Raw genomic sequence first — 24,963 nt, 5'->3', positions numbered from 1 at the left:
GCGAAAAGTGTCAGTCCTTGCGAAGATTGGCGTTAGGGAACGAGGATAGTGGTACCGAGCGGGTCTGCTTAACGAGAAGAAAACGTGCGTCCAAGGATAGCCTGTGGTTTACTAGGTCGGAAAGAAACTCAAGACGACCTTTTTCTTTCTCCGTGTTTGTAATAATTGAATACCACCAATAATAATACCATTATTAATACCAAAATCGTCGATTGTCCATACATTTATGTGACAAAAGGACGTAATCTAACATTTTGTTTGGCAGCTTAGCCAGCCGTGTGCCACCTACTACCGACAACAGAAACATTCACAGGTGTATGAGTTTCCTACATTACCATAGTGGCATTGCTTGTTCATTGTTTTCACGCAAAGTGCTCACCTGCAGCAGGGCCACCGCATGCACCTTCTGCTTAGATAGCAATATCAGCGCAATCGCGTCGTCTCTCGGGCGGTGTATTCCGCCAGGTAGATAGCAGTTTATTCGTATACGGTCGTGGCTGATAACGGCCGTACAGATGCGCTACTGCTTGAAAGGCGCGTCCCGTAACGAGACAAACACAGAAAGAGAATATTTTCGGCGCTCTCTGCTCAGTGAGAAAACGAATCAAATAATGAAGGGGTGTGTCGTCAGCGCTGTCCCACATATGTACCAGAAATGTCGCGAAGAGTCTGTTCCACTAACACAGTGACAACACAGTCTAATTTCGCAAATGTGTTGGAAGATGAAGCCAGTGCGAAAAAAATAATTTTCACCTAATTGGGGTGGTCAGAACTTCTAGTTTCCATAACTAGAAAAATTATTCACTTCCTTTACATTTTTTGTTGATTTCGCAACAATGCAATAATCTATTCTGGAATGTAGAATGACGTCCCGTTAAGGTAAATTGCTCTCTGAATAATTTATTTTGCAAATAGACTCACTGAGCTATTCGTTGTACTTCCGCACTGATAAGCTGTTGTTTACATGCTTGCATGGGTATTTGGGGGGTATATGCTTCGATTATAACACCGCTGCTAATATTGTTGATCGAGACTGCAGTACAGATTTCGATAACTGTTTGACATGCTTGGATAGAACATGCAGTGCATGTGTTATCAATCATATACATAATCGCAAAAACACAATACATCTTAGGAATTTTCACCTTGTTTCTGGCCTGACGCTTATATAATCGGTGTCTCATAAGTCTTAAGTTAGCGCATCATTACAAAACGCTAATTTTACAAAAGTGTGGTTATATGTATTCGCGTAAAAACAGTGCAAAAAGACCGAGGACCGGCGGGCGGTAAACTAGCAGCTGTTCCGTGTACGAATACAACCGATGAGTGAAGGTCTTTCTCGTAAATAGGACAAAAACGGCTATGTGCCTTATCTGGCTGCTGACTTTCATGAAGGCGATCGGGTGGGGAGCGGATGGGGAGCGGATGGGGAGCGGATGGGGAGCGGATGGGAGCGGATGGGGAGAGCGTCTGCTGCACTCGGTGGCGGCAACGACCGAGCGAGTGAGCGTGCAGCGAGCGTGGCGCAGCACGAGTCATCTTGAGCGCGCACCTGTTGTAGTGCTCGGCGCGCTTGCCCGGAATAAGGACGGCGGCGGCAGGGTGCACGCCTAAAAAGCATCGCTCTTAACAGACTTGTTTCTCTGGTGTGTTGCCTTTTTGCGCTGTTATCATGTGAAGTGTGTCGTACCAACTCCCTCAAGCACACACTTTGGTTAGATTGCACGTACCTCAGTATGTCGGCCACCATGGTTTCCGGTATACGGCCGTTGCCCAGTGGAAACACCGCCGCCGTGTGAAGGAGAAACCAGCCGGGCGGTAAGATAGGAGGGCCTTCCTTGCTGCCCCGGAAAATCTGCGGCCCACAAAATCAACATTTCCGGCTCGTCCTTTATTGAGGCGAAAAGCCTTAGATTACTCATCAGAAACGAAAAGTAACTGTGGGTGTCAACACTAGTCAAGCAATAAAAAACCATGAGATGATGACGTCACTATATAACGCCTTTACATGACATCACCGCTGGGTGAAAGGTGGGCCAATCATGGAGGCAGTGCAATAAAGATGATGACGCCATGATATGACGTCATCTCATGTCATATCATCACTTGGAAACGGTAAGACCGATCACGGAGGCAATGTGAAAAACGACAATGACGTCACTATGTGATGTCACCACATGAAATAATCGCTTGCAAAGCGGTGAGCCGATCACGGAGGCAACGCAAAACCAGGTGAGGTGCAGAAAGCTTGCAATGCCTCCGATACCAGAGGCTACGCAAAACAATGTTACGCGCAGAGAGTTTTTGGAGGGGGGGGGGACCCGGATATATACATCATGCAGCTAAAAGGAAAAAGACAATGGAATTCACCTTCGAGTCGTATAAGGCGAAAAAGTGAGAACTCTATAATGTCTCACATTTGCGTAAGGTCCGTCCATGCTTTGTAACGGTCCGAACACTGGACTTTCGCCCTCTACCTCTCTCGGCAAACGATGGCACAGCGGCGTAGAGCAACAGTTGCGCCACCACAGCTGTGGCCTCTTCTCTTTGCACTCTCTCATCAATCAAGTCATTGCTGAGGTAGTGCAAAAATATAAGAAAAAAGGAAACAGAAAAAAGAAAAAGAAAGACATCGAGTAGTCAGTCGAATGGCCCGAGGCTTTCGCCGAACACATGATGGAATTCACAAGTTGTCGGAGGTGGAGGAGGAATTAACTTTACTCTATGAAACCAGCGGGTTTAGGTGGCCAGGCCTAGGCCTCCCATGAGGGGACGTCAAGGGTTTGCCGTTGACGTCGCCTCACGGGCGTACTGGGTCGCCCAGGTTTGGTCGTCAAGAGAGGGGCTCCGCAGAGCCTCATAAAACTTCGACGAAAGGGTCGTGGTGTTAATTGTCTGTACTGTGCCGGACACTCTCACAGCATATGCGCAAGCGTAGTCGGGTGAGTGCCACAGCACCGGCAGTGGGAGGTTGTGTACACGTCCAGGAATATGAGACGCCGCCGGTCAAAGAAGACATTGCAGTGATGGTTCTCGCTTCTCGTACATGGAGCCTGGTAGTTTAACATGGAGCCGGAGATGGGACTTGCCTTGAAGAGCATGTTCCCCGAGGGTTCACTCGTTTTTCACCCGAAAACCGCTTAGCGCCATCTCCGCTTAGCGCCATAAACCGCTTAGCGCCATATATATGTGTGATTTTTCAAACAAATTCAGTTTATAGTTGCGTTTGTCCGTCTCTCGTGTTTGTTTCGCGCCAAAAAGCTACGTTAAGTGTTAAAGAGCTCCTATCGCAGAAATTCCGGTGTCGTGTGCCGGCGTCGTTGGTTGCTACTGAAAAATCATCCTTGTCCATGACCGAAAATTCTGCGCGGCAAGCGTGCGCTCTACATTTCTTGGGTGAAAAACACCATACGAATCTGAGTATAGTGTGGGCAGAGTTAAGGAATTGTAATATTGTGAGGCAGATGAGTAAAAATTTACAAGTCGTCGAAACTTGAAAATTCAGCTACAATAAAGCACCGAGTCATGTTGGATCATGATTAGCAACAGCATCAACAAAGTGGGTAGATGCGCTGGCGCACGGGTTGCCTTAGGGACACGTTGTGGGCCCTTGGCGAATCGGTAAAAGAAAGGCCACAGGCGTAGTGTGAAAATTCGCAATTCTGCTTGCAGTACACATTCTAGGAGAGTTTCAATGGGTCTATGTTGCATGTGCAGATGTTCATATCCTTGCGGCACAGCTGTAGTGCCCTCGGGAAAGTGAAGCATGGCTAGATAGTCTACTCTCACATGCGAAGACCAAGGGCCCCATTTTATTTTTAAAACAGACCTTCTTGGGATACTTTAACGCAAAGTTTGGTCGGTCGGTCTTTTTTGTCTGTCTGTCTGTCACACGTTCAGCCACCCCAGTGGTTTGTTGAGCCACCAGACAGACATCTTGAACTGGTGGTTTAGTTCATACTTTTCAACATTGTCTATCAAAAAGCGAATATTACGCATATAGGAGATGTAATATCAATACGTAAGTATTAGGTAGTGTGTTCCATTTCTAGCAAATACATATTGTACAGGAGCATGTAGTGGCGCCAGCTCTGTGCCAGCGTGAAAGAAGACGTTGACGACACTCTTCAGCGTATGCAGCCGCTTCGGAAACGGGCTTCGGAAACATCAGGTCTGTATTGGGAGAATGGTGTCCATGGAGCACGATTTGGTTCCCGCCCGTACGAAGGAAGAAAAGAGAGAAGTCGGTGGTTGTTTGTGGCGCAGAGTTGTACGTGACAAAAGGGGCCACATGGTTCCAATCAGTGTGGTCGTCAGACGCCTACATGGCAAGCATATCACCAAGGGTACGATGAAAGCGTTCCGTCATGCCATTGGTTTGAGGATGGCAGGCCGAGGTTTTCCGGTGGACAATGCGACATTCTTTGAGCAGCTCGTCGACGGCGTTCGAGAGAAACATGCGTCCGCGGTAACTCAGTGATTCACGAGGTGCACCGTGTCGAAAAATCGGGTAATGAAAAAGGAAGAAAGCAACGTGTTTTGCAGTGGTAGCAGGCAGCGCAGATGATTCAGTGTAGCGTGTCAGATGATTTACGGCGACGATAATCCACAGGTTGCCTCGAAGAGTGTTGGGTAAAGGACCATAAAGATAAATCCCTACACGGTCGAATGGTCTCGCTGGGCAGGTTAAGGGTTACAAATGGCCAGCAGTGCTGTGAGAAGGCGTCTTGCGGCGTTGACACGTGGCACATGTCCGAACGTACTGGCGAACGTGCCGATACATGCCGCGCCAGCAGTACCTTAGACGAAGGCGGGAGTTAAGTTTTGAATACTCCAGCATGGCCACACTAGGAGTCATACTTAGGTCGCCAGGTTGGCTCCTTTCTGCGCGGGGAGTAGTTGTACCGGAGCATAGTGGCACCAGCTCGGTGCAAGCGTGAAAGAAGACGTTGACGTTCGTGTATGGCTCGTGCTTGCCGGGTTCCTGCCTGAACCGGCTTGCTGCGGCTAACGCTTAATCAATAATAACAGGTGTTCATACGCGAACTCACTCGTTACGATATGTGCGTAGTTCTAAAGACACTAGTGCTTCTTACAGTGCGCTGAAAATGCGACGCTGAAAGCTGAAAACCACCCAAATACGTGGTAAAAATTTTTTAACCTAGACAACAAGGGTATATATTACACGTCGGAAAACCAGCTTACGATCATTTGAGGTAGAAATGCCTCATGCCTGAACTGCATACGTACGGTGCTGAAAGCCCCGGCTCGACCCAGTGGCCGAGTGTCGCATATGATGGTGTTGATGATGCCGAACCCGTCGAAAAAGGACATGTCGAACCTCTGGCTGAAGTTGCTTCGAATCGCGTCGTGCAGAGCCTTTTGCACTTTGCCCGCGTCGAACAGGGCGTTCCTGGAAAGAAAGATTGCCCTCTGCACTTGTATGTATGTATGTATGTATGTATGTATGTATGTATGTATGTATGTATGTATGTATGTATGTATGTATGTATGTATGTATGTATGTATGTATGTATGTATGTATGTATGTATGTATGTATGTATGTATGTATGTATGTATGTATGTATGTATGTATGTATGTATGTATGTATGTATGTATGTATGTATGTATGTATGTATGTATGTATGTATGTATGTATGTATGTATGTATGTATGTATGTATGTATGTATGTATGTATGTATGTATGTATGTATGTATGTATGTATGTATGTATGTATGTATGTATGTATGTATGTATGTATGTATGTATGTATGTATGTATGTATGTATGTACAGGGAAGTCAAAAGTTTCCAAGCCACCATACCATGTATTTCTAAATGAAAGCGTAGCATGAGAACTTTTGTTTGACCAGGACTGTACTTACGTACACGTACGTACGTTTACATGCATACGTTTGTAAGAACGTTAGGGAGCACTAGAATCATTGTGCGCAGTGACGCGCCGAGCGGGCTTGTCACGTGGCATTTTTTGTTCTTGGCGGGCATTTGCAATCAGCAGAAAAACACTAACACCTAATTGATATAGAGTTCAAAACTGTCTAATCGGACGCTTCACAATCCGATCTACAACTTTCTCATTGAAATTTTTTATCTATCTTCGTTTCTTGAAAAGTTAGTTGATTAAACATAGCTAATTAAACAATATTGGAGAACACAAAAATAGTCTAACTCCAGGCAAAGGTCAGCAACATGCATTTGCTCGCGTCGTAACTACGCGTTCTGCCATATTTTTAAACTCTGGCCAAAGTTACGTGGGACACCCTGTATATTGTACGTATACATATACGGCGAGTGACGCTGACACCGGCGGCAAAATCTAGCCGGGAATGTCCATATAATTGCTATCGCAATCAAAAAGATCGTGCTGCTCACATGAGCCTTATGTACGCGGCTCCCCAGATGCCCAACATCCAACGGCCTCCGCCCTGTCGAATCTTGGCGTTCCGCACACGAGTGTCCAGTGCTCGGTAGCTGTACTGCCTCCACTCCATCTCGCTGTTGTCGTAGTACAAGCGCTGTACGCCAACTGCAAATCGCGCCGCATTTATTGAGGAAAAAGCATCACGTGCCTTATAAAATGCGGAAAGTTGACCAACACAAGTGATGCTGAAAATCCCCATCATGTGATGACGTCACCATGTGACGTCGCCAAGACAATGATCACCGAAAAGTATGACGTCATCGTGACTTCATTAAAACGTTACACCACTAAGACGACGTGACATCACAGTGGCGCGACGTCATAGTGAAGCCAGGTTGACGCAAAAATTGCGACTTCGTTCTTGATGACGTCATATGTGACGTTATGTGACCTGACATGATGAGGTCATGCGAATGCATAATGAATCCTGCGATTTGCAACCCATTCGGCTCAAGTTATTCTATTGCGATGTCAGCAACCTGTTTTTCCAATTTCATGGTAGTGAAAAAAAGAATAAATCCGTGCTCAACTTTTCACCGAGAGTAATTAATGATCCAATTAGGTCGTGAATTAATATTACCATGTGGATCATTTTTATTTACTTATTTCTTTAAATTAGTTCGACAAAGCAGAACACTACCAAATAGCCTACATTAAACGTTTTGATAGACAACTATTATTAGTGCCCTACCTGTGCAGGGTGAAAAACAAAACAAAAAAAAATGCCGACTCAGTGAAGTACGGGAACAGGTTGAGCGCTTCTGTAACGTCTTCTTCCACGCGTGACTTCACCTTATTGCGAGAACTAAGTTGCCAGCATATGTAGAGTGCTAAGTAGAGTGCTAAGGGTTGTTATTCATCTAGAGTCTAGATGAATAACAACCCTTTCTTTTACCAAGCGGTTGTTGACTGTCCTACAGTACGAAACTGATGATTCCACTTGAAATTACAGCGTCTGAATTGTATAAACGGACACAAAAGGGAAGCATTTCTTCAATTCAGACATGTGAGTTGTACCCAGTGCCGTTTATTTCACCATCAGTGGTCTGTTCTTTAATAGAGGCAATAATTAAAGTAAGTTCATTTTCAATTTGGCGCCGAAATCTCCATGCTTGACGTCACAGATTTCAGGAAGTATTTTTTCGTATATTGGCCACACTTGCCCCACAAAATTTGCTTAAACAGGATACAATAAATTTGTAACATTATTTGTCGAGTTTGAGATTCCAAAACCACCGTATGGTTATAAGGGACGTCGTAGTGGAGGGCTCCAGGAATTTCGACCACGAGGGGTTCTTTAAAGAGTACCTAAATCTAATCACACGGGCCTGAAGCATTTTCGCCTCCGTCGGAAATGCGGCCACCACGGTCGGTGGTGGTATTTTTATTTCTCCCCAAAAAAATATTAAATAAAGAATGAAGGAGACCAGTACAGAGCCAGGCGGCATACGATTCCGCGACCTGCGGGTCAGCAGCCGAGTGCCTTAGCCACTAGACCACAGTGGCGGGTTACGTTAATTGGTTTCTCTCCCCCCCCCCCCCATTAACAGGACGACACGCATCATTATGACTAATTGGGAACTATGAGGGAGAGAGAGAGAGAGAGAAGGAACATAGGAAAGGTAGGGAGGTTAACTAGACTATGCGTCCAGTTTGCTACCCTACACATGGGGAGGGGGAGGGGGGAGTAAAAGAGAGAGAGAAGGATATACACATGTCACATCACACACACAATGCCGAGTTTCACAGGCGGTCCCTCAATGATGTTGCTGACAAGTATCTCAGCAGGGCTCATGTGGCTTTCTGTGCTGATGTGCTGCGCGACCAGGCTCCTAAGAAATTTGCTTCATTAAATGGCCGGTCATCGAGTCTATTCAAGGCAGACTGGAGAGTCCGGCGATCTTCATCAAATTGGGCACAGTGGCACAATAGATGTTCAATAGTCTCTATACAGTTGCAGCTTTCACACATGGATGAATCCGCCATGCCAATGCGGTGGCTGAATGACTTAGTAAACGCTATGTAGGACCAAATAAGTGCCGTCGAAATCTTTTACCTTGAGGCACTTGGTGGAGGAATTTCAATGTGCTGACGGTATACCAGGAGTGTTATTATTGGACGCTTTCGCGCTTATTATACGCTGTGACACGGTATTTATAAATAGCACATTATTCGTACGATAAAAAAAATATCCTTGATCTCTTTAGTGTCGCCTAGGCGAAAGCGTTGGACGCTTACCTCTCAAACGCGAAAAAACGCGAAAAAAAGGTTTTCGGCCTCAACAATACGTAATGTCAAAAGAAGCACCGACTGCTGGGTGGATTGGTAATCGCTAAGCGCTTGTAACCGCTTATGTATGTATGTTGAAATGAATTCTGTCTAGCTGTTGCGCGTTAGGTTTAGTCTTCGTCCTTCTGTCCTACCATTTTTTTTTCGCGCATGCATAGATCATCGTCATTTCATTAGGTAACAGTCACGTCACCGATGGCTGAAATCAGGGCCGTTGTAACGGCTACATAACACTTGCGCTTTTACATGTCAAGAACCATGCTGGTATCGATACCCAGCACCTCCACCAAAACTGTTACGATGGGGCGTGTTTATTGATAAAACGAATGGTGAAGGGTTGCCGCACCGACACCAAGCTGCCTCCAAACAGACCACTTCGTTCGCCTCTTCCTCCCTTCACACGTTGCCGCTTGAGCGTAACAATATGATCACGAGGCGCGCTGTAGGAAAGGCTCCACGATATTTCGATCATCCACGGTGTTCTCTAACGTGAACGAGAGGTGATTCTCAAGAGCGAAAGGAAGAGAAAAGTGAGCCCCGTAACTGTGTGCTTCAGTGAGCGACACCTCAACAGTAGCTCACAAGGGATGGGGGTGAGGAGAGATAAAAGGGGTAGGAGTAAAGGTGTAGAAGAGAGGAAGAGACGTGAGGTGGTAAGCCAGAGGAAGCGACAACTAACTGAGGGGATAGGAGAGATAGGAAAGATGGAAGCACGGTCACTGGAGTCCGAGGACGGGGCACCACTTGCGAGAGCTCTTGTCGGCGTCGGTAGATGGCGTGGAGCAAGTCGGGCAGATCGCAGTATACGGGCCTCTAGCATTTCACTTTCGTCGAAACAAACCACCGCGGCAAGGACGGCTGGCCATGGAATTCACGAGCCTCGTGCCAGCAGCCGGGCGCGTATACACTACCGAAGCGGTGCACTGACGTCACTACTGAAATCACGCGGCGTGATGCATAACGTGACGGCACGTGGTGACGTCATCGCCTGAAATCACGTTTGTTGCAAGGTACGGAGGCACTGTATAAACGTGAAGGAAAGAAAAAAGAAAGGATGGAGCACTAAACGTCACACGAGTGAAGCGGACCGCGTCGGGCGGTGGTCCGCTCTTGAACATCCTGCGTGAGCCCTTCCGGTCTGCGGCGAACAAGCGTGTCTCGGGTGCCCGGACTCTCTGAAATCCCCGCGAGTATCATTGCTTGCGTGATCTTGATGCAAAACGTGACGCGTTTGGCCGCCAATCCCGGCTTCAAAACGGCACGGCTTGCAAAGGCTGGCGGCATGACGTCATGCTTCCTCCTTTCTTTTTTTTTCCTCCATGCTGTAAAACCACATCACGTGCAGAGCGATTTCGTCGGGGTGGGGCTGAGGTGAGGGAGGGGAGTGGTTATTAACACAACGAATTGAGCATAAAGAAAGAAAGAAAAGAAGAGAACGGCTTGCACCTTCGAGTCGCCTTGGGTGATGGCACCTTAGGTGCCATCACTCAAGGCGACTCGAAGAAGCACCTTAGGTGATGGAACCTTAGCTGCCATCACCTAAGGTGCTTCTTTTATTAGAATATAGGTAGACCTTTTTTGTGATTTACCTAATAATTAAGAATCCACTTATACTCGTGAACAAGAAACAGCTATACTTGGGATCAAAGCTAGCTAACCAAACGGCAGAAGCTCGCGGCTAACGCGTACAATGAGCAGGTCGGTTGTTTCGAAGAGTGTGGCAGCTTGGGCTAGTTGGTATGGCATGACGATAGTTATAGCGCGAGAACAAAACGACGACACAGAAACAAGAAGGACACTCGTCTCTGTGTCGTCGTTTTGTTCTCGCGCTATAACTATCGTCATGTTTCGAAGAGCCACGGTACTCACAGTGTTGCTGCTTGCTCTCGAAGACCACCTGCGCGCTAGGCGAAGGGTCGTTGCTGTACGAGAAGAAGCGGATGTACACGTAGTCCGTGCACGAGTACGTCTTGTTCCACTGGTTCTGGCGCAGGGCCTCGAACACGCATATGAGCGTGTAGTTTCCTGCCGTCGGCGTGCGAGTGAAAGCACGTCCAAGTTAATGCAGCTGCTACCAAAGGATACACGCTGATTCGGAAAAAACGAAAAGCGCGCTAATCTGCCGATAACTGGAACCCCGAGTAGTATATGCGAAGAGACACCGCTCGACTTCTGTAAAAAAAGTGTTCTTTATTCATCACCGTAGACATTCGTGGTTGCACACGTACGCAGCCGCTTTGCTTGCCCTCCTCTCCACCACGCTCCCGCTCATGCCTTTATTAATACTAACTACTACTCTGCATTTGAGAGAGAGAGACAGGAGTTGCCTAAGCGTATCTATTACACAGAGCAGCGAAGCGCCGCTAGCTGTCTCCACTTATGCAAGAGCACGCACCGGATTGGAGCGAGCGCTCGATGGCACAGCCACCAAATGAGCGCTCCGAGTACTACCGGGGCTACGACGATAGACGAGGGACAAATCCCGACCATAAGCTGCTTCGTATCTAAAAAGATATGTTCAGAACACGCAATAAAAACTTCGCGGGTCGTCAACTTGTTGCTAATATAAAGAACAGCATCCTAGACAAGTTCTTAGTGATCCATTAATTAGGTGAATGCAATAACGTGGATAATCAAGGGTCAACTTGTTGCTAATATAAAGAACAGCATCCTAGACAAGTTCTTAGTGATCCATTAATTAAGTGAATGAAATAACATGGATAATCAAGGGTTTATTTTTTTTCTCATACGCAGCCTTCAAAGACACCTGAGAATATTTTGCGGCATATCTTTTACTGTATTTTGTGTCCAGTAATACCGAAATTAAACCACAGATGTAGTAGCGTGTCATATAATTAACAGACTATAGCAATCATTTCTAGCGTAACTTTGAAACCTCCACCCATACTTCGAAAAAAATAGCACCTACAATAGCGCTCCACCAGGAGGGAACATCTCAGACCACGTGCGCTCGCGCTTTTTTTTTTTTTGAAGTTGAAAGCACACTTTTCGGAACGGGAACTATAGAGAGGGGAAGATTGAAACGACGTGGGAGTTTCCGTACAAGTTAAACCAGTTAGGAGCATGTGCCCACAGGAAAAAATAAAACGCATTCCTGGCCCAAGCAGCCGTGGCCACTTTGAGAGCAGCCCGAGACCAGAGCGAAAAGGACGGGGGTTACAGTCGTGACATTGTGTGCGACCTCAAAAGTACTCGTTGAACCTCGCGCGGGGTCGCGGCTTACGTTTACACCAGTGGCGATGTCGCTAGGTACTGTTCATTCAGAGGAGCATTCACGCTTACATTAAAATGAATAATAATAGTAGACTATTTATTATTTCTCGATGTTTAACGTTCCAAAACCGCCATATGATTATGAAAGACGTCGTAGTGGAGGTCTCCGGAAATCTAGACAACCTAGAGTTCCCTGACGTGCACCTAAATCTAGACACACGAGCCTGAAGCATTTCATTTCAAAATTAAATTCAAATATTTTAAAGGGAACGTTCGCCGCTAATACTTGTTCAGAAGTGTCCACTTTAAAAGACAATCAAGCTAGACAAACGCCTTGAGCTTCAAATTTTGGTGTCGGGAATATTTCAACAATAACCAGCCAAGAATGACACCAAAGACAGTTTAGATGTCTTTTTGTAGCCTTTTTAGCGCTACTGTGATAGCTATGTGTTAGAAAAATTAGTTTTGAGAACTTCGTACTCAACTATGATGGAGCAGTGAACCATCCTGATTACGGATAACTGGGTATACAAACAAAATGCAAAAAAATCGAAACGTTCAAAAACTTGACTCGCTGCTGGCGCAAAAAAAAAAACAACAACAAACAAACCAGTGGTTGTCTTGGCAGTCATCGAAAGCCTTTTAGGTCCTACAGGTTCGTTCTCTGCTGCCGGAAAGTTGTCGTTTCGTCAACTATAGTTTCTTTGCATTTATATCCACAATTCGCCTATACCTTCATTGGCTTGAGCTTCAGTTAGTTGTCATTAACGTATAACTATTTAATTGATTACGAGTTCGCAAAAAAAAACAGATGCGCCTAAGTGAAAAAGACGCACAGCGTAAACTTTGCACATGATGTATTCCCGTCTCATAAGTCCATGTCTTTTGTTTTGTTTCTGTTGTGCAATCCAACTCAGTTAACGCGGTAATGAGTTTTTCATTAGAAGACAAATTTTGTGTCGGAACACGAGAACCCATGAATGGCAGCGTGAAGTCACGAACGACTAGAGGCACTATCTAATGTGGATCGCCCGTGCCACTAATCAGAAGTTTCCCGTGATACTGTAATAATTATGACGTCATGCCTCGGACTAATCGCGCAACTATTGAGCGAGTAGAGCACACTACAACGTACGGCAGGAACACGTGGCGCAAGAGAGGCCTCGAAAAGTACTTACGCACTTTGGGTGCAGAAGCTGAAAGGAAAAGGAAGATAAGGTACGAAGACGTTAGTATATTCAGCTAATCATTATTACGCGAATGTTATTAATGAAGCGAACCAGTGGCCGCATATAGCCGACTGTTATCTCTGCTAGCGTTTGAACCAGGCGCACCTACAATCTTGACTACTGTCACCACCTCAGACAAATCGCCACAGAAATCAGCCACAGACAAATCGCCGTCGCCGATTTGTCTGTGGCTGATCCAAGAGTTGCTGCATGAACCACGTTGAGTGAAGAAATATTCCGGCACATCCGATCTCGGAGGCCGCGCAAAACTACGTAGGAGATTCAGGCGAGAGGTGGGGAGGGGTTAATAGAGTCCACACAGAAGACGTTGGTTCTCCTCGTCGAGTCCTTTTAGTTAACTTCATAAGATACGTAGAAGCCATCGTGAGAGCACAACAAAACACAACACACAAGAAGAAACTTCTCACGATGGTTTCTATGCCAAAGTACCGATTCGCCCAACAGACAATTCTTTTGAAGTTCATAAGGTACCCATAGCTTTTTTTAGACACTGCTGATACGAATGTTAATTAAGAATTATCATTGCTGCTGCATTCACAAAGCTAGCTAAGCAGTACAGGTACTGACAGAATAGAGTACTTTAGAATAGACTGTTAGCGAGTTGGTAATCCATACCAACTCGTGAGAATAGTACCAACCCATCAAAGCTCCCCGTTTCAGTCGGCCTACCAACATGCTGCCAGTCAACGGAACGAAACCTAAATGAACGACTAGTCGACTAGCTGATTGACTCGGTAACAATCTGCACTCACTAGACGTTGTCGGTGTCGTCGTCGGCGTAGTCGCTACGGTCGTTGGGAACAAACTCGTCGAGGGTGACGAGGGCTGAGGTGGCCGTGTCGTTTTCGGCGACGATGGCGTAGTCGGTGCCGTTGGAGACTGAGTGGTCGCCGTTGTCGGAGTGCTCACAGAGGGCGTAGTGGGCGGAGTGGTTGCTTCGGTGACCGTGGCGTTCTTCGCCGCTTCGAAGAAGAAAGAAAGAAACCGACAATAAACAGTACTTAAGTTTACTGATAATTTTCTCGGTGGGCTTGCCGAAATAAGTGCTGATTTACTGAGCATGAGACATGAACAGTTGCGGAAAGTCGTAGTTAAAATTCAGTTAGTGTTAACTTTGCAACCCGTTTATATATATATATATATATATATATATATATATATATATATATATATATATATATATATATATATATATATATATATATATATATATATATATATATATATATATATATATATATATATATATATATTATTTATTTACATATACTGCCAATCCCAATAGGGATAATTGCAGGAAGGGCACATACATTGTGAAAGGGCAAGATTATACAGAGGGTACTCACTGAAATATTATAATAACGAGTGAGACAAAGCCGACAGAAATACATTTGATGACTACATCTGTACCACTAACATACATTCAGTAGCATAGGACATCAATTCCAACTAGTACTGAAAAAAGAAAAGTGAGCACTTCAAACAGTGGACAAGAAAAAAACAGGGTTCGTCTGTTCTGAAGACAATAAATAACATTCAAGCAGAGATGAAAAAGTTTCCAATGATTGACTGTTTGTTATACTGATTGGCAAGTTATTCCACTCGCGAATTGCTAGTGGAAAAAAACAATATTTCAGACAGTCCGTCCGGCACTGATATTCATTCAGTGTCTGAGAATGCTTTTGTCGTGTTGGCCTTGTTTATTTAAATGACATGTACTTTGAACTGTCAATGTTTAGCTGTTGGTGAACTAACTGATATAGGAATTTCTGACGTGCCAGTTTAGCGCGGTTTTTTTGTGTTAAGAGACCTGCTTTTTTTAAAAGTTCTGTGGGTGAGTCAGTTATTCTGTACTTGTTGTAGACAAATCTTGTCGCTTTTCGTTGTATTCGTTCTAGGGCATGGCATTTATGAGATTGTTTGTAAAGGGAAACCACGCGACGTTTGCATATTCTAAGACAGGTCTGACGAATGCTTTGTATATATATATATATATATATATATATATATATATATATATATATATATATATATATATATATATATATATATATATATATATATATATATATATATATATATATATATATATATATACATATATATGTCGCGCCCATGACTCAGTAGGTCAGTGTGCCGCCGCAAACACGCTGTGTATGTTTTCGGCAAAATGTACTCGTTTCCCATTCATACTTTCATGCATGTAAGCTGAACGCGTTAACGATGCGAGCAAGCAAAACCAAAACCAGCCACAAACTGCTGTACTACGGAAATCTCATACTGTTATAGGCCTATGAACAAGACATTGTCAATGATTACATTCTACTACTATGGATAAGTTGTCGCCGGGTGTACACTGCAGTATGCATGATTGTGCTGTGTTTTCACTTCGCCTCGGACAGCTGGGCCCAGTTTTATGTGGTCGCTGGATGCGGGCCTGCCTCATGCTTTAACGGCTCCGCTCTTATACAGTGGCTCTCTTGGAATAATTAACATAAACCACGAATTTGCCACAACCCGTCAAACAGCGTGAGCGTTTTCTGTTCACCTGTGGTAGGAGGGGGGCCGCCACTGGGAACCGGCCTATACGACGGGCTGTCAGTTTCGTCATCTGTAAAATATGAAAGGCAATAATAAGCATATATTATTTATTTATTTATTTATTTACACTGCTATCTTGGTCAAGATGCTGGCAGCGAGGTACATATATGGGTGCGTAAAAAAGAAAAATAACGAGGGACAATGATCAATCGGTTTGTTCGCACATGTGCTTTGAAGAACGAAACAAAGAGCCAAGTTACGTAATGCCTGCAATTTTCAAATCAAACATACAAACTCAGCAAGAATGGAAAGAAAGAAAGAAAAACACACGCAGTATCTCAGCCGGACAATAAAATGCTTCCTACTAAAGGTGTGATTCAAACTGTGATAGTGGATCTTGTGTCACAGTTTACCCGGGTAATTTGTTCCAATCCACTATCGCTTTTACAGAAAAAGAGAGTACTTGGTAGATAGATAGATAGATAGATAGATAGATAGATAGATAGATAGATAGATAGATAGATAGATAGATAGATAGATAGATAGATAGATAGATAGATAGATAGATAGATAGATAGATAGATAGATAGATAGATAGACAGACAGACAGACAGACAGACAGACAGACAGACAGACAGACAGACAGACAGACAGACAGACAGACAGACAGACAGACAGACAGACAGACAGACAGATAGATAGATAGATAGATAGATAGATAGATAGATAGATAGATAGATAGATAGATAGATAGATAGATAGATAGACAGATAGATAGATAGATAGATAGATAGATAGATAGATAGATAGATAGATAGATAGATAGATAGATAGATAGATAGATAGATAGATAGATAGATAGATAGTATTGTTTTAGACGCCCTAATCGTTCTCGTTATGCTTGATGAGCTGCGCCAACCGATTCATAGCAAATATATTCAGTCGACTTGCCTGTCCTGTCCTTAGAGTCTGAAAACTCGCTGCGCAATACTTACCTGAGCAGGTATGTTTGCATGTATGTATATTTATTGTCGAGGTTTCGGTTTGGAGGGATGCCATAGGGGAGGACTCTGGCAATTTTGACAATGTGGTGTTCTTTAACCCGCACCGACATTGAAGAAAACAGAAACCTCCAACTTTTCACCTCCATTAGGATGCGACCACCGGTATCGAAACCGCGAAGTTCTCAGAAGTGTGGCAGCTTGGGCTAGTCGGTATGACATGACGATAGTTATAGCTCGAGAACAGAACGACGACACAGAGACAAGGACACGAGTGTCCTTCGTGTCCTTCTTGTCCCTTTGTCGTCGTTCTGTTCTCGCGTTATAACTATCATCGCGAAGTTCTCGTCAGCAGCTTAGCACCACAACCACTTCACCACCGTGGCCAACGTTGCCCAAGGCGGACTCTCTCTCTCTCTCTCTCTCTCTCTCTGTGTGTGTGTGTTTGTGTGTGTGTGTGCTCACGCTTGTGTGTGTGTTTGTATGTGTGTGTGTGTATGTGTGTGTGTAGGGGGCCGGCGTAAGTATCCCTTCCACGAAACTTACCGCTTATGTCCATGGATGCTGCAGAACGAAAGAAAGGAAAGATTTGAACAGGTTCGTCAATTTATGAAAGTCATTGCACAAAATAACTGAACGAAAAACGTTTTAGAATGTGACACGCAACTACGCAAACTACAACGAAAACTACAAGAAAATTAAACGACGAAGTCCGTTAAAGAAGAAACGCGGAAAGAAAGGGATTTGTTCGCAACTAACCACATTGTTGCCAACCACCGCGATACACGCACGCTGCCACACATGCGTTAAAATACATCATGCCTCACCTCACAACAAGCGGCCACTGTAAATGCACGTGCTAGTTAAGAAACCTATAAAAGAGAATTGAATTAAGCGTAACGCAAGAGAACCGACGTAGCGCTAATACAGATTTTTTTTCCCTTTCTTTTTGATGAGGTATGCTTGGAGCATCCCTCACTGTATAACCTCCTTGCTTCTACCTAGAGTGGTGATATAGGCAAACCTTGCCTCAAACTTACACGAGCTTCAGTGCGTTGGGAATGTGCCAAAAGAATGCTCTTGATCCAAACTACCATTCTCCCTCGCTCGATCGATTACGTATTGGCCGGTCTGGCTGTTACGCAGGAGAGAGGAATTTCGTAGAACACTACATCTCACAGGTGACGTATGGCCTTGCATTCCTCTTACAACAAGTGAGGGGGGGGGGGCAGGCACGGGTCTTCTTGAAATCTGTGGGCACAGGCTCGACGATTTCCTTGGGGCAAAAAAACATTACAGGTACATTGTACCTGTTTGCCACCATCTTTAAAGTTGTGGGCAACATTATGGGCGTATGAGACTACTGCTATTCTCTGCGATTTTCGCTTTTAGTACGCTAAGAGAGGGATTCAGCCACTGCTGCAAGACCAAGCGAGAATACCCAGCTGAATCCAGTTCTGCATACAATGAGAGCAAATGGAGGCGGAAATGTTGTAGGCCCGTGTGCTCAGATTTGGGTGCACGTTAAAGAACCCCTGGTGGTCGAAATTTCTGAAGCCCTCCACTACGGCGTCTCTCATAATCATATCGTGGTTTTGGGACGTTAAACCCCAAAAATCAATCAATCAACAATGAGAGCAAGACTTAGCCAACGCACCTTCCAAGCACATTAAAGCCATATATATGCACCAACTAGCCTTACAAGAATTACTGAAGTACAATAAAAACGTAGGCGTACTGATTCCTACGTTCCGTTGGCTCATCACAAGAACGGCTTCAATCCCACATGACCTGACTGCCTGCCTCCAGTAATGAAAATTTAAATTACTTTATTACGTTCGTCATTGATGCATAGAACTATTTTCATACGCTACAGCAAAACAATTATGAAAAATGCGAGCATATATTCCTTTTGTGGTAATTTGGGGGGTTTTCCGGAGAAATTTATTAAAACACATTGCGTATGCAAGTGAAGTGTTGCATCGCTGACTTAATGCTTGCTAATGAGCCAGCGATAATTTTGGTTTGCACGTTTGCGGAGCGACAAAGATTTCGGTGAGTGAATTCAGTGACGATTCGGCTGAAAACAGCTCAATTAGGTGACGTGAACAGCACTTGTGACGAAGCCGTGGGGTGAGCACATATAAAGGTTTACATTATTAGATATATATACTCACACGTGTATCGAATGAAGAACAGCATGAGGAGGATGATCATGATGATGAAGAGCACTATGTTGCAGCAGACGACGAACGATGCACGCGAGTTGTCCTCGTCATCCCTGCACCAAAAGAAGAGTTTCATTCATTCATTCATTCATTCATTCATTCATTTAATCAATCAATCTGTCAATCACCAGCCGACGCGGCGAATGTGACACAGATTATATACACTTATGAGGCACTATACCGTGATTGAGGCCCGTATAGTTCGATTTAGATGCACGTTAAAAAACCCCGGTTGGTCAAACTTTTCCGAAACATTCCACTGCCGCGTACCTCGTAATGATATCGCAATTTTTGGACGTTAAAGCGAAACATTCATCATTGATACGCTACCGGGAGACTGTTCTTAGCATGAAATGCTTTTTAAGCATACGGGCAGTCCAATGTGACATCCGGCAAGTCAGGAGAGACCCATCGGACACTCATAGAAACTAGTCCGGGGAAGGTTATTTCCTTTTCAAGAACTTTAGGGCCACTCACGCGGTCCTGCTGAACGAATTCATCACATCCGTCATCACCATGCATCGAGATTTCAACAGAATGATCATCGCTGTGCGACATTCTAAAGCCTCCTGGCTGGCTCGAATCATAGAACTGCCGCGCAAAAGCATGTGGTCTTAGATTGGAACGCCAATCCAGGACCATTTCCGCATCCCTTTTAACACATGCACTGTACTGAAGAGCTGAATACCACATTCGTACACGTCTACTGAATATCTAGCGGTCGATAAAGGTCGGGCTGTGACGTCAGAAGAGTAACCACTCACCCACTATCAGACTGGCCAGTGGCCGTTGAGACCATGCTACTCGTTTCTGCGTTGAAGAAACGAAAAGTTAATGGCTGGCAATATAATGTTGCTCTTATCAGTTCTACAAGTGAGCTATTTCTATCCGTAAATAATAAGAAAAGTCTATGGACCATATTTAAGAAAAAAAAAATTAAATGCTCCTGCGAAAGCTTAAGTCACTATTTTGTACGGCGGCGCAGTTTATGGTGTGCAGATGTGTATAAGAATTCACCGCGTATTTACAGGAGGTTTTCGGGGCCCTAGATTGGGAAGAGTTAGACATAAGAGTTAATGGAGAGTACCTCAGTAACCTGTGATTCGCTGATAACATTACCTTGACGGGTAACCGAGGGAAAGAATTACAGTTCATGATTACTGAACTTGACACGGAAAGCAGAAGAGTAGGTCTGAAAATTATGCGCAAAGCTAAAGTAATGTGCCACAGTCTCCGCAGAAAGCAGCACTTTGCGATTGGTGGAGGGACGCTGGAAATTATAAAGTAATATGTCTACTTAGGATAGCTATCATAAAAGGTATTATTATTATATTATTATTACTCGCGTAGAGTAAAATAGCTAAGATAGTAAAGATGATTACAATCGGCAAGCATTCTCAAATCCTGACAGTCCACATAAAAACAACCGCATAGTTTATATTATATCCGCCAGATGCCCCAACCACCCCAGCTTCTCTCAATCATTCTATCAGCATATTCAAATGATTTTAATTAGTTCTCCTGGCAGGAAATCGGCTCTTATAGTAATATGCATGCTATACAGCTACTGACTTGAAAAAGGACCAGTAATTTCTATTTTAGAAGACTTTCTACCCGCATCTGGAAAACCGAAAGCAATGACTGACCGACAGTGCTTGGGCGAGAAAAAAAGGAGTGTGAAGCAGTGCTCCTGCATCAGTATATCTGGTTGTCTTAGGAAAGCTTGGTGGCTAAAATTTACAGCCGCATTTTGTAACCTGCCCCGCCGCGGTGGTCTAGTGGCTAAGGTACTCGGCTGCTGACTCGCACGTCGCGGGTTCGTATTCCGGCTGCTGCGGCTGCATTTCTGATGGAGGCGGAAAATGTTGCAGGCCCGTGTGCTCAGATTTGGGTGCACGTTAAAGAACCCCAGGTGGTCGAAATTTCCGGAGCCCTTCCACTACGGTGCCTCTCATAATCATATGGTGGTTTTGGGACGTTAAACCCCACAAATCGATCAAAACATTTTGTAACCGACGTCCCTCTACAATTACAATGCGAAGATTTTATCGCTTAGAAATCTGCAAAATAAGTTAACGCAACCGTAGAAAGTGACACAATTACCCGACATTGCCGGAAATCGTCCCGTCGAGGGCTTGGCAGAAAAGGCGCTTTACGACGCTGCACTGGTTCCACTTCCGGCTAAGTCGATGGCAGCACCGCTGATATCTGTAAAGATTTGTTTCCATGGGTGAGCCTTTAGCGTATACATCTCCGCACGTATCATCCGTTAAAAGTTGGTGTGCCAAACTCCCGAACAAACCTCTACCTGAACTCATTTGTCCCAATGACCAGTGTGCAGTAAAATCACCTTCCAGCCTCCATCGTCTCCATCAGTGACGCTGCGCACTTCAGATCCACTGTCAGCAATCACTTTTTGTAACCACCCCGCTGTTGTCTTTTCTCTTGATTGTTTAATATTGTACCCCTCCTCTCTGTAACGCCTTACGGCATTGAGAGTAAATAAATGAAATGAAATAAAATGAAATGAAATGAAAAAGATGTGTGCGAGCGCGCGTGCGTGTCAGATCGCAAAAGCGCTGCCACGGGCAGCCGTTGAAGAAAGAAAGTGGCCCAGTGTAAACAACAAGTTATTAGTATAATACAACGGGCGCAATCAAAAAGCAAGATGGGGCCGTTGGCGCAGCATGCGACCAGAATTTACAATCGACGCAACAAGTGCGTAGAGCTTGTACTTGGTGTAACCCAAACAGTGCAGGTGGGCGAGACAACGCATTTACAGTTGCAAGTTAGAAATAGTTAGTGAGCAGTTGCAGTTGCAAAGCAAGCGCGATTGCTGCGACAAGTAAACATGTCATACAGTTGGCGCAGAAAGTCAACCATAGCATTGCCACTGCTGGTCTTCATAACGTTTTTGCTAAATTAAGACCGATGCCGACTACTGAGTTTATCGATGGCTACTATAAAGGCTAACGTTGTCTCACTCGTAGACAGTGTCAGGTATAGCGTTAATAGGGAGTTTTGGAATAGCGCACCGCGAGCCCTTGCGGTGTCGTCGCTGCCACTGCGCATGCGTCGTAACGCGAGCCGGCATTCGCGTTTGCGGACCGCACGCAAAAAAATCCGAAATTGCGTGCGGTGATGGCGGCCCGCATGCATGTGGCCCACAAGCACTGGTTTCGAGGCTACGGTGTCGCTGCGATCATGCGTTGCGGATCGCAGCAGGGCAAACGTTATTCTAAAGCTTATATGGAACCCGCAACACCCACAGCACTTGCAAACGGTATTCTACCTACAACTCCCTATTGTTGTTCAATAATAGCGTACTGCTTACGGTCTACGAGTGACACGGTAGCTAGTGTTTTTTTTTTTATTCGGGCCATCGTATCAGGCAGAAATGGTCGATATGGCTGCACAAGAATGCCACGCGACATTGGCATCGTTTAATGTAGACTTTGTCGGCAACAATAAACGCTGCAGAATAAATCGCTAGATTAGTCAGAAACGCGACTGACAGAAAGTACAGTCAGGTACAAATGAAACGTGAACAACCATTTACAAAGCAGAACAGGCGCCGAGAATACCACTATAGAGAGCACCGTCTCATGCGGCTACCACGGATGGATCATGCCTCGAAGCAAGCGTGCCAGCTGGAGTCACACTGACGTTAACAACATCAAGGGTGATACAATAACGCACCGAAGGACTTATTCCTTTAAGAAAAAATTGCGTACATCGCTTATTGAGGCTATTTGCATCGAATGGTTAGCAAAGAAAGAGCGAGGTACTTTGAGCTTTGGTTGAATTGAACATCCTGCTTGACAAATTAGCCTTCATTTATTGTCATATTGCAGTCTGATTTTGCACATGATCACTTTGCTGGAGGCAGTACTTCGTTCGACGAGACGCGTTCCACGTGCCGCTTCCCGCTAGTCACGTCAAAAAAGGACAAAAAACCCCCTTCCAAAAGCCAGTAGAGTGAGTAGCGTCTATATTTTGTTATTTCTATTGTTGTGTGAAGCCACTGATCAAAAAATATGTTGAGTACTTCAAAAATATATTTTTCTGTTTGCTCAAAATGCACATAAGTAAACGAAACATTGCCTAGCATTTATTGTCTAAGATTGCATTCTGCTTATGCAAGAAGAGACCATGAATGACTTATCAATATATGCTTCATTAAAAATTTATTAGGATAAAATACTAGAACACCCAGAACTAAGCACATTATGAACAATTTTAGTTGCAACAGGATATGGAGTGCTTTGAAAAAAAAACGTATCAGTTTGACGCATCTTCATTTCTTGAGAGGTGACGTCTGATACGTTAATTGTCACCCTCGCTCTAACAGGTTCATATTTGAATTGTCAATAGACAATAGAATTGTCAATTGTCAATAGTGAATGCGTACATAGACGTACCAGAAAAGAAGTGGTTTCTTCAGGGGGTCCCTGACGTAGGCGGAGGCAAGGACTCTGGCTGGACCATGGAGTTGCTGAAGCAACCGAGGCTGGATCAAGAGACCAGGAACCTTGGCGGAAGTCCGAGTTGATTGCGTCGCCAAAATGACGCAAGCGGTTATCGTCTGACGCGTGGCGACCGGTGACGGATCGTCGAGACGAGAACACCAGCTGCGGTAATGTGACACGAGCTGAACGATGAGGAAGATGACGACGACAGTGATGGTGATTGTTATGTATGGTACGAACCCACATGGGCCTGTAAAGACAGAGCGGGCCCACGAATATAAAAGAGAAGCATTGCACGCGGGAACTAACAAACGGAAATTAATTTATTATAATTGTTCTGTACTTCATTACTCAAAGACTTCATGTGACTTTTATCCGTTTATTGTACAGACACCAAAAGCGCGTGTAAGCCATTCATAAAGGCAATTGTCATCATGATCACCACCTTTATGTTCATCACAATGTCATAAAAAATACACACTTGTGCTTTGCAAAGAATGCGAGCGTTGAAAATTGATTGATTGATTGATTGATTGATTGATTGATTGATTGATTGATATGTGGGGTTCAACGTCCCAAAACCACCATATGATTATGAGAGACTCCGTAGTGGAGAGCTCCGGAAATTTCGACCACCTGGGGTTCTTTAACGTGCACCCAAATCTGAGCACATGGGCCTCCAGCATTTTCACCTCCATCGAAAATGCAACCGCTGCAGCCGGGATTCGATCCTGTGACCTGCGGGTCAGCAGCCGAGTGCCTTAGCCACTACACCACCGCGATGGGGCGAGCGTTGAAAATCATCAAAGAAAATCAAGAGTAACGATGATGGTAATGATGATAATGGTGACGGAATTCTCCCTATATGTGTGAAAATTGAAGAGAAGAAACATTTGAGGGCAATTTAAGCGAGCAACGCAGTCACGTGATTCCATTTAAAATTAGCAGATAAGTGGATATTCTCATGACAATGCCTGAACGAGAATGTTCGCTAAGTCATAATTGATTGAATAGGAAGCTCCAACTACCTGATTCTTTCCGAATATGCTTCTTTAGTAAACGCGGATTTGCCAAGCCAAGGCTTAATTAGCTATTGAGTTCTTGGTACAAACTAAAGTTTATCTAGAAATTTTGAGTTTAATTACGATTTGCTCTGTAAGATTTGCCAAGCTCGACCTCAATAGCCTGATCGAGAATTTAAAACGCTTAATTAGAGTTTATTAGGCTTCCAATATTTAGGCTTAATTATGCCTAGTTATTTATGTCTCACCATGTTCAAATAAGTCTAAATAGACGTATCAAAGTAGAACTTATCGCGTTCAACTAGGCTTAGTGAGGCGGACTCACCTGGAACATGACAAATCTGCTACACCAGAAACGACAGCATTGAATGGAATCAATGTCCCATTGATTTGTCCTTACGACAAAATAACATAGAGAGAAGGATGTCAGAGCAGCTCTGGATAGGTGCAGAAGTGCAATTTAATATAAAAGATTAGAGTAAGT

The 24,963-nt window shown here is 44.5% G+C and overlaps 1 protein-coding gene across 1 annotated transcript in view; it reads right to left on the bottom strand.

Moving 5' to 3' along the window:
• Positions 1-23,682, bottom strand: part of LOC142767178 (uncharacterized) — a 30,521-nt gene extending 6,839 nt beyond the window's left edge. The window contains exons 1-10 of the mRNA XM_075868397.1: positions 23,410-23,682; positions 21,092-21,196; positions 19,753-19,798; positions 18,938-19,041; positions 15,767-15,829; positions 13,971-14,180; positions 10,604-10,759; positions 6,397-6,550; positions 5,251-5,413; positions 1,731-1,855 (exon numbers count right to left, since the gene is read on the bottom strand). Of these exons, the coding sequence (XP_075724512.1) occupies positions 1,731-1,855; positions 5,251-5,413; positions 6,397-6,550; positions 10,604-10,759; positions 13,971-14,180; positions 15,767-15,829; positions 18,938-19,041; positions 19,753-19,798; positions 21,092-21,098 (1,028 nt within the window). The 5' untranslated portion in view covers positions 21,099-21,196; positions 23,410-23,682. The remainder of the gene's footprint in view (positions 1-1,730; positions 1,856-5,250; positions 5,414-6,396; positions 6,551-10,603; positions 10,760-13,970; positions 14,181-15,766; positions 15,830-18,937; positions 19,042-19,752; positions 19,799-21,091; positions 21,197-23,409) is intronic.
• Between the last annotated feature and the right edge of the window lie 1,281 nt (positions 23,683-24,963).

Source organism: Rhipicephalus microplus, chromosome 7 (genome assembly GCF_043290135.1).
Source record: "Rhipicephalus microplus isolate Deutch F79 chromosome 7, USDA_Rmic, whole genome shotgun sequence".
Classification (NCBI taxonomy): Eukaryota; Metazoa; Arthropoda; class Arachnida; order Ixodida; family Ixodidae; genus Rhipicephalus; species Rhipicephalus microplus.
Note: the sequence above shows the minus strand (reverse complement) of the source record. Positions and strands in the feature narration are given on the sequence as shown.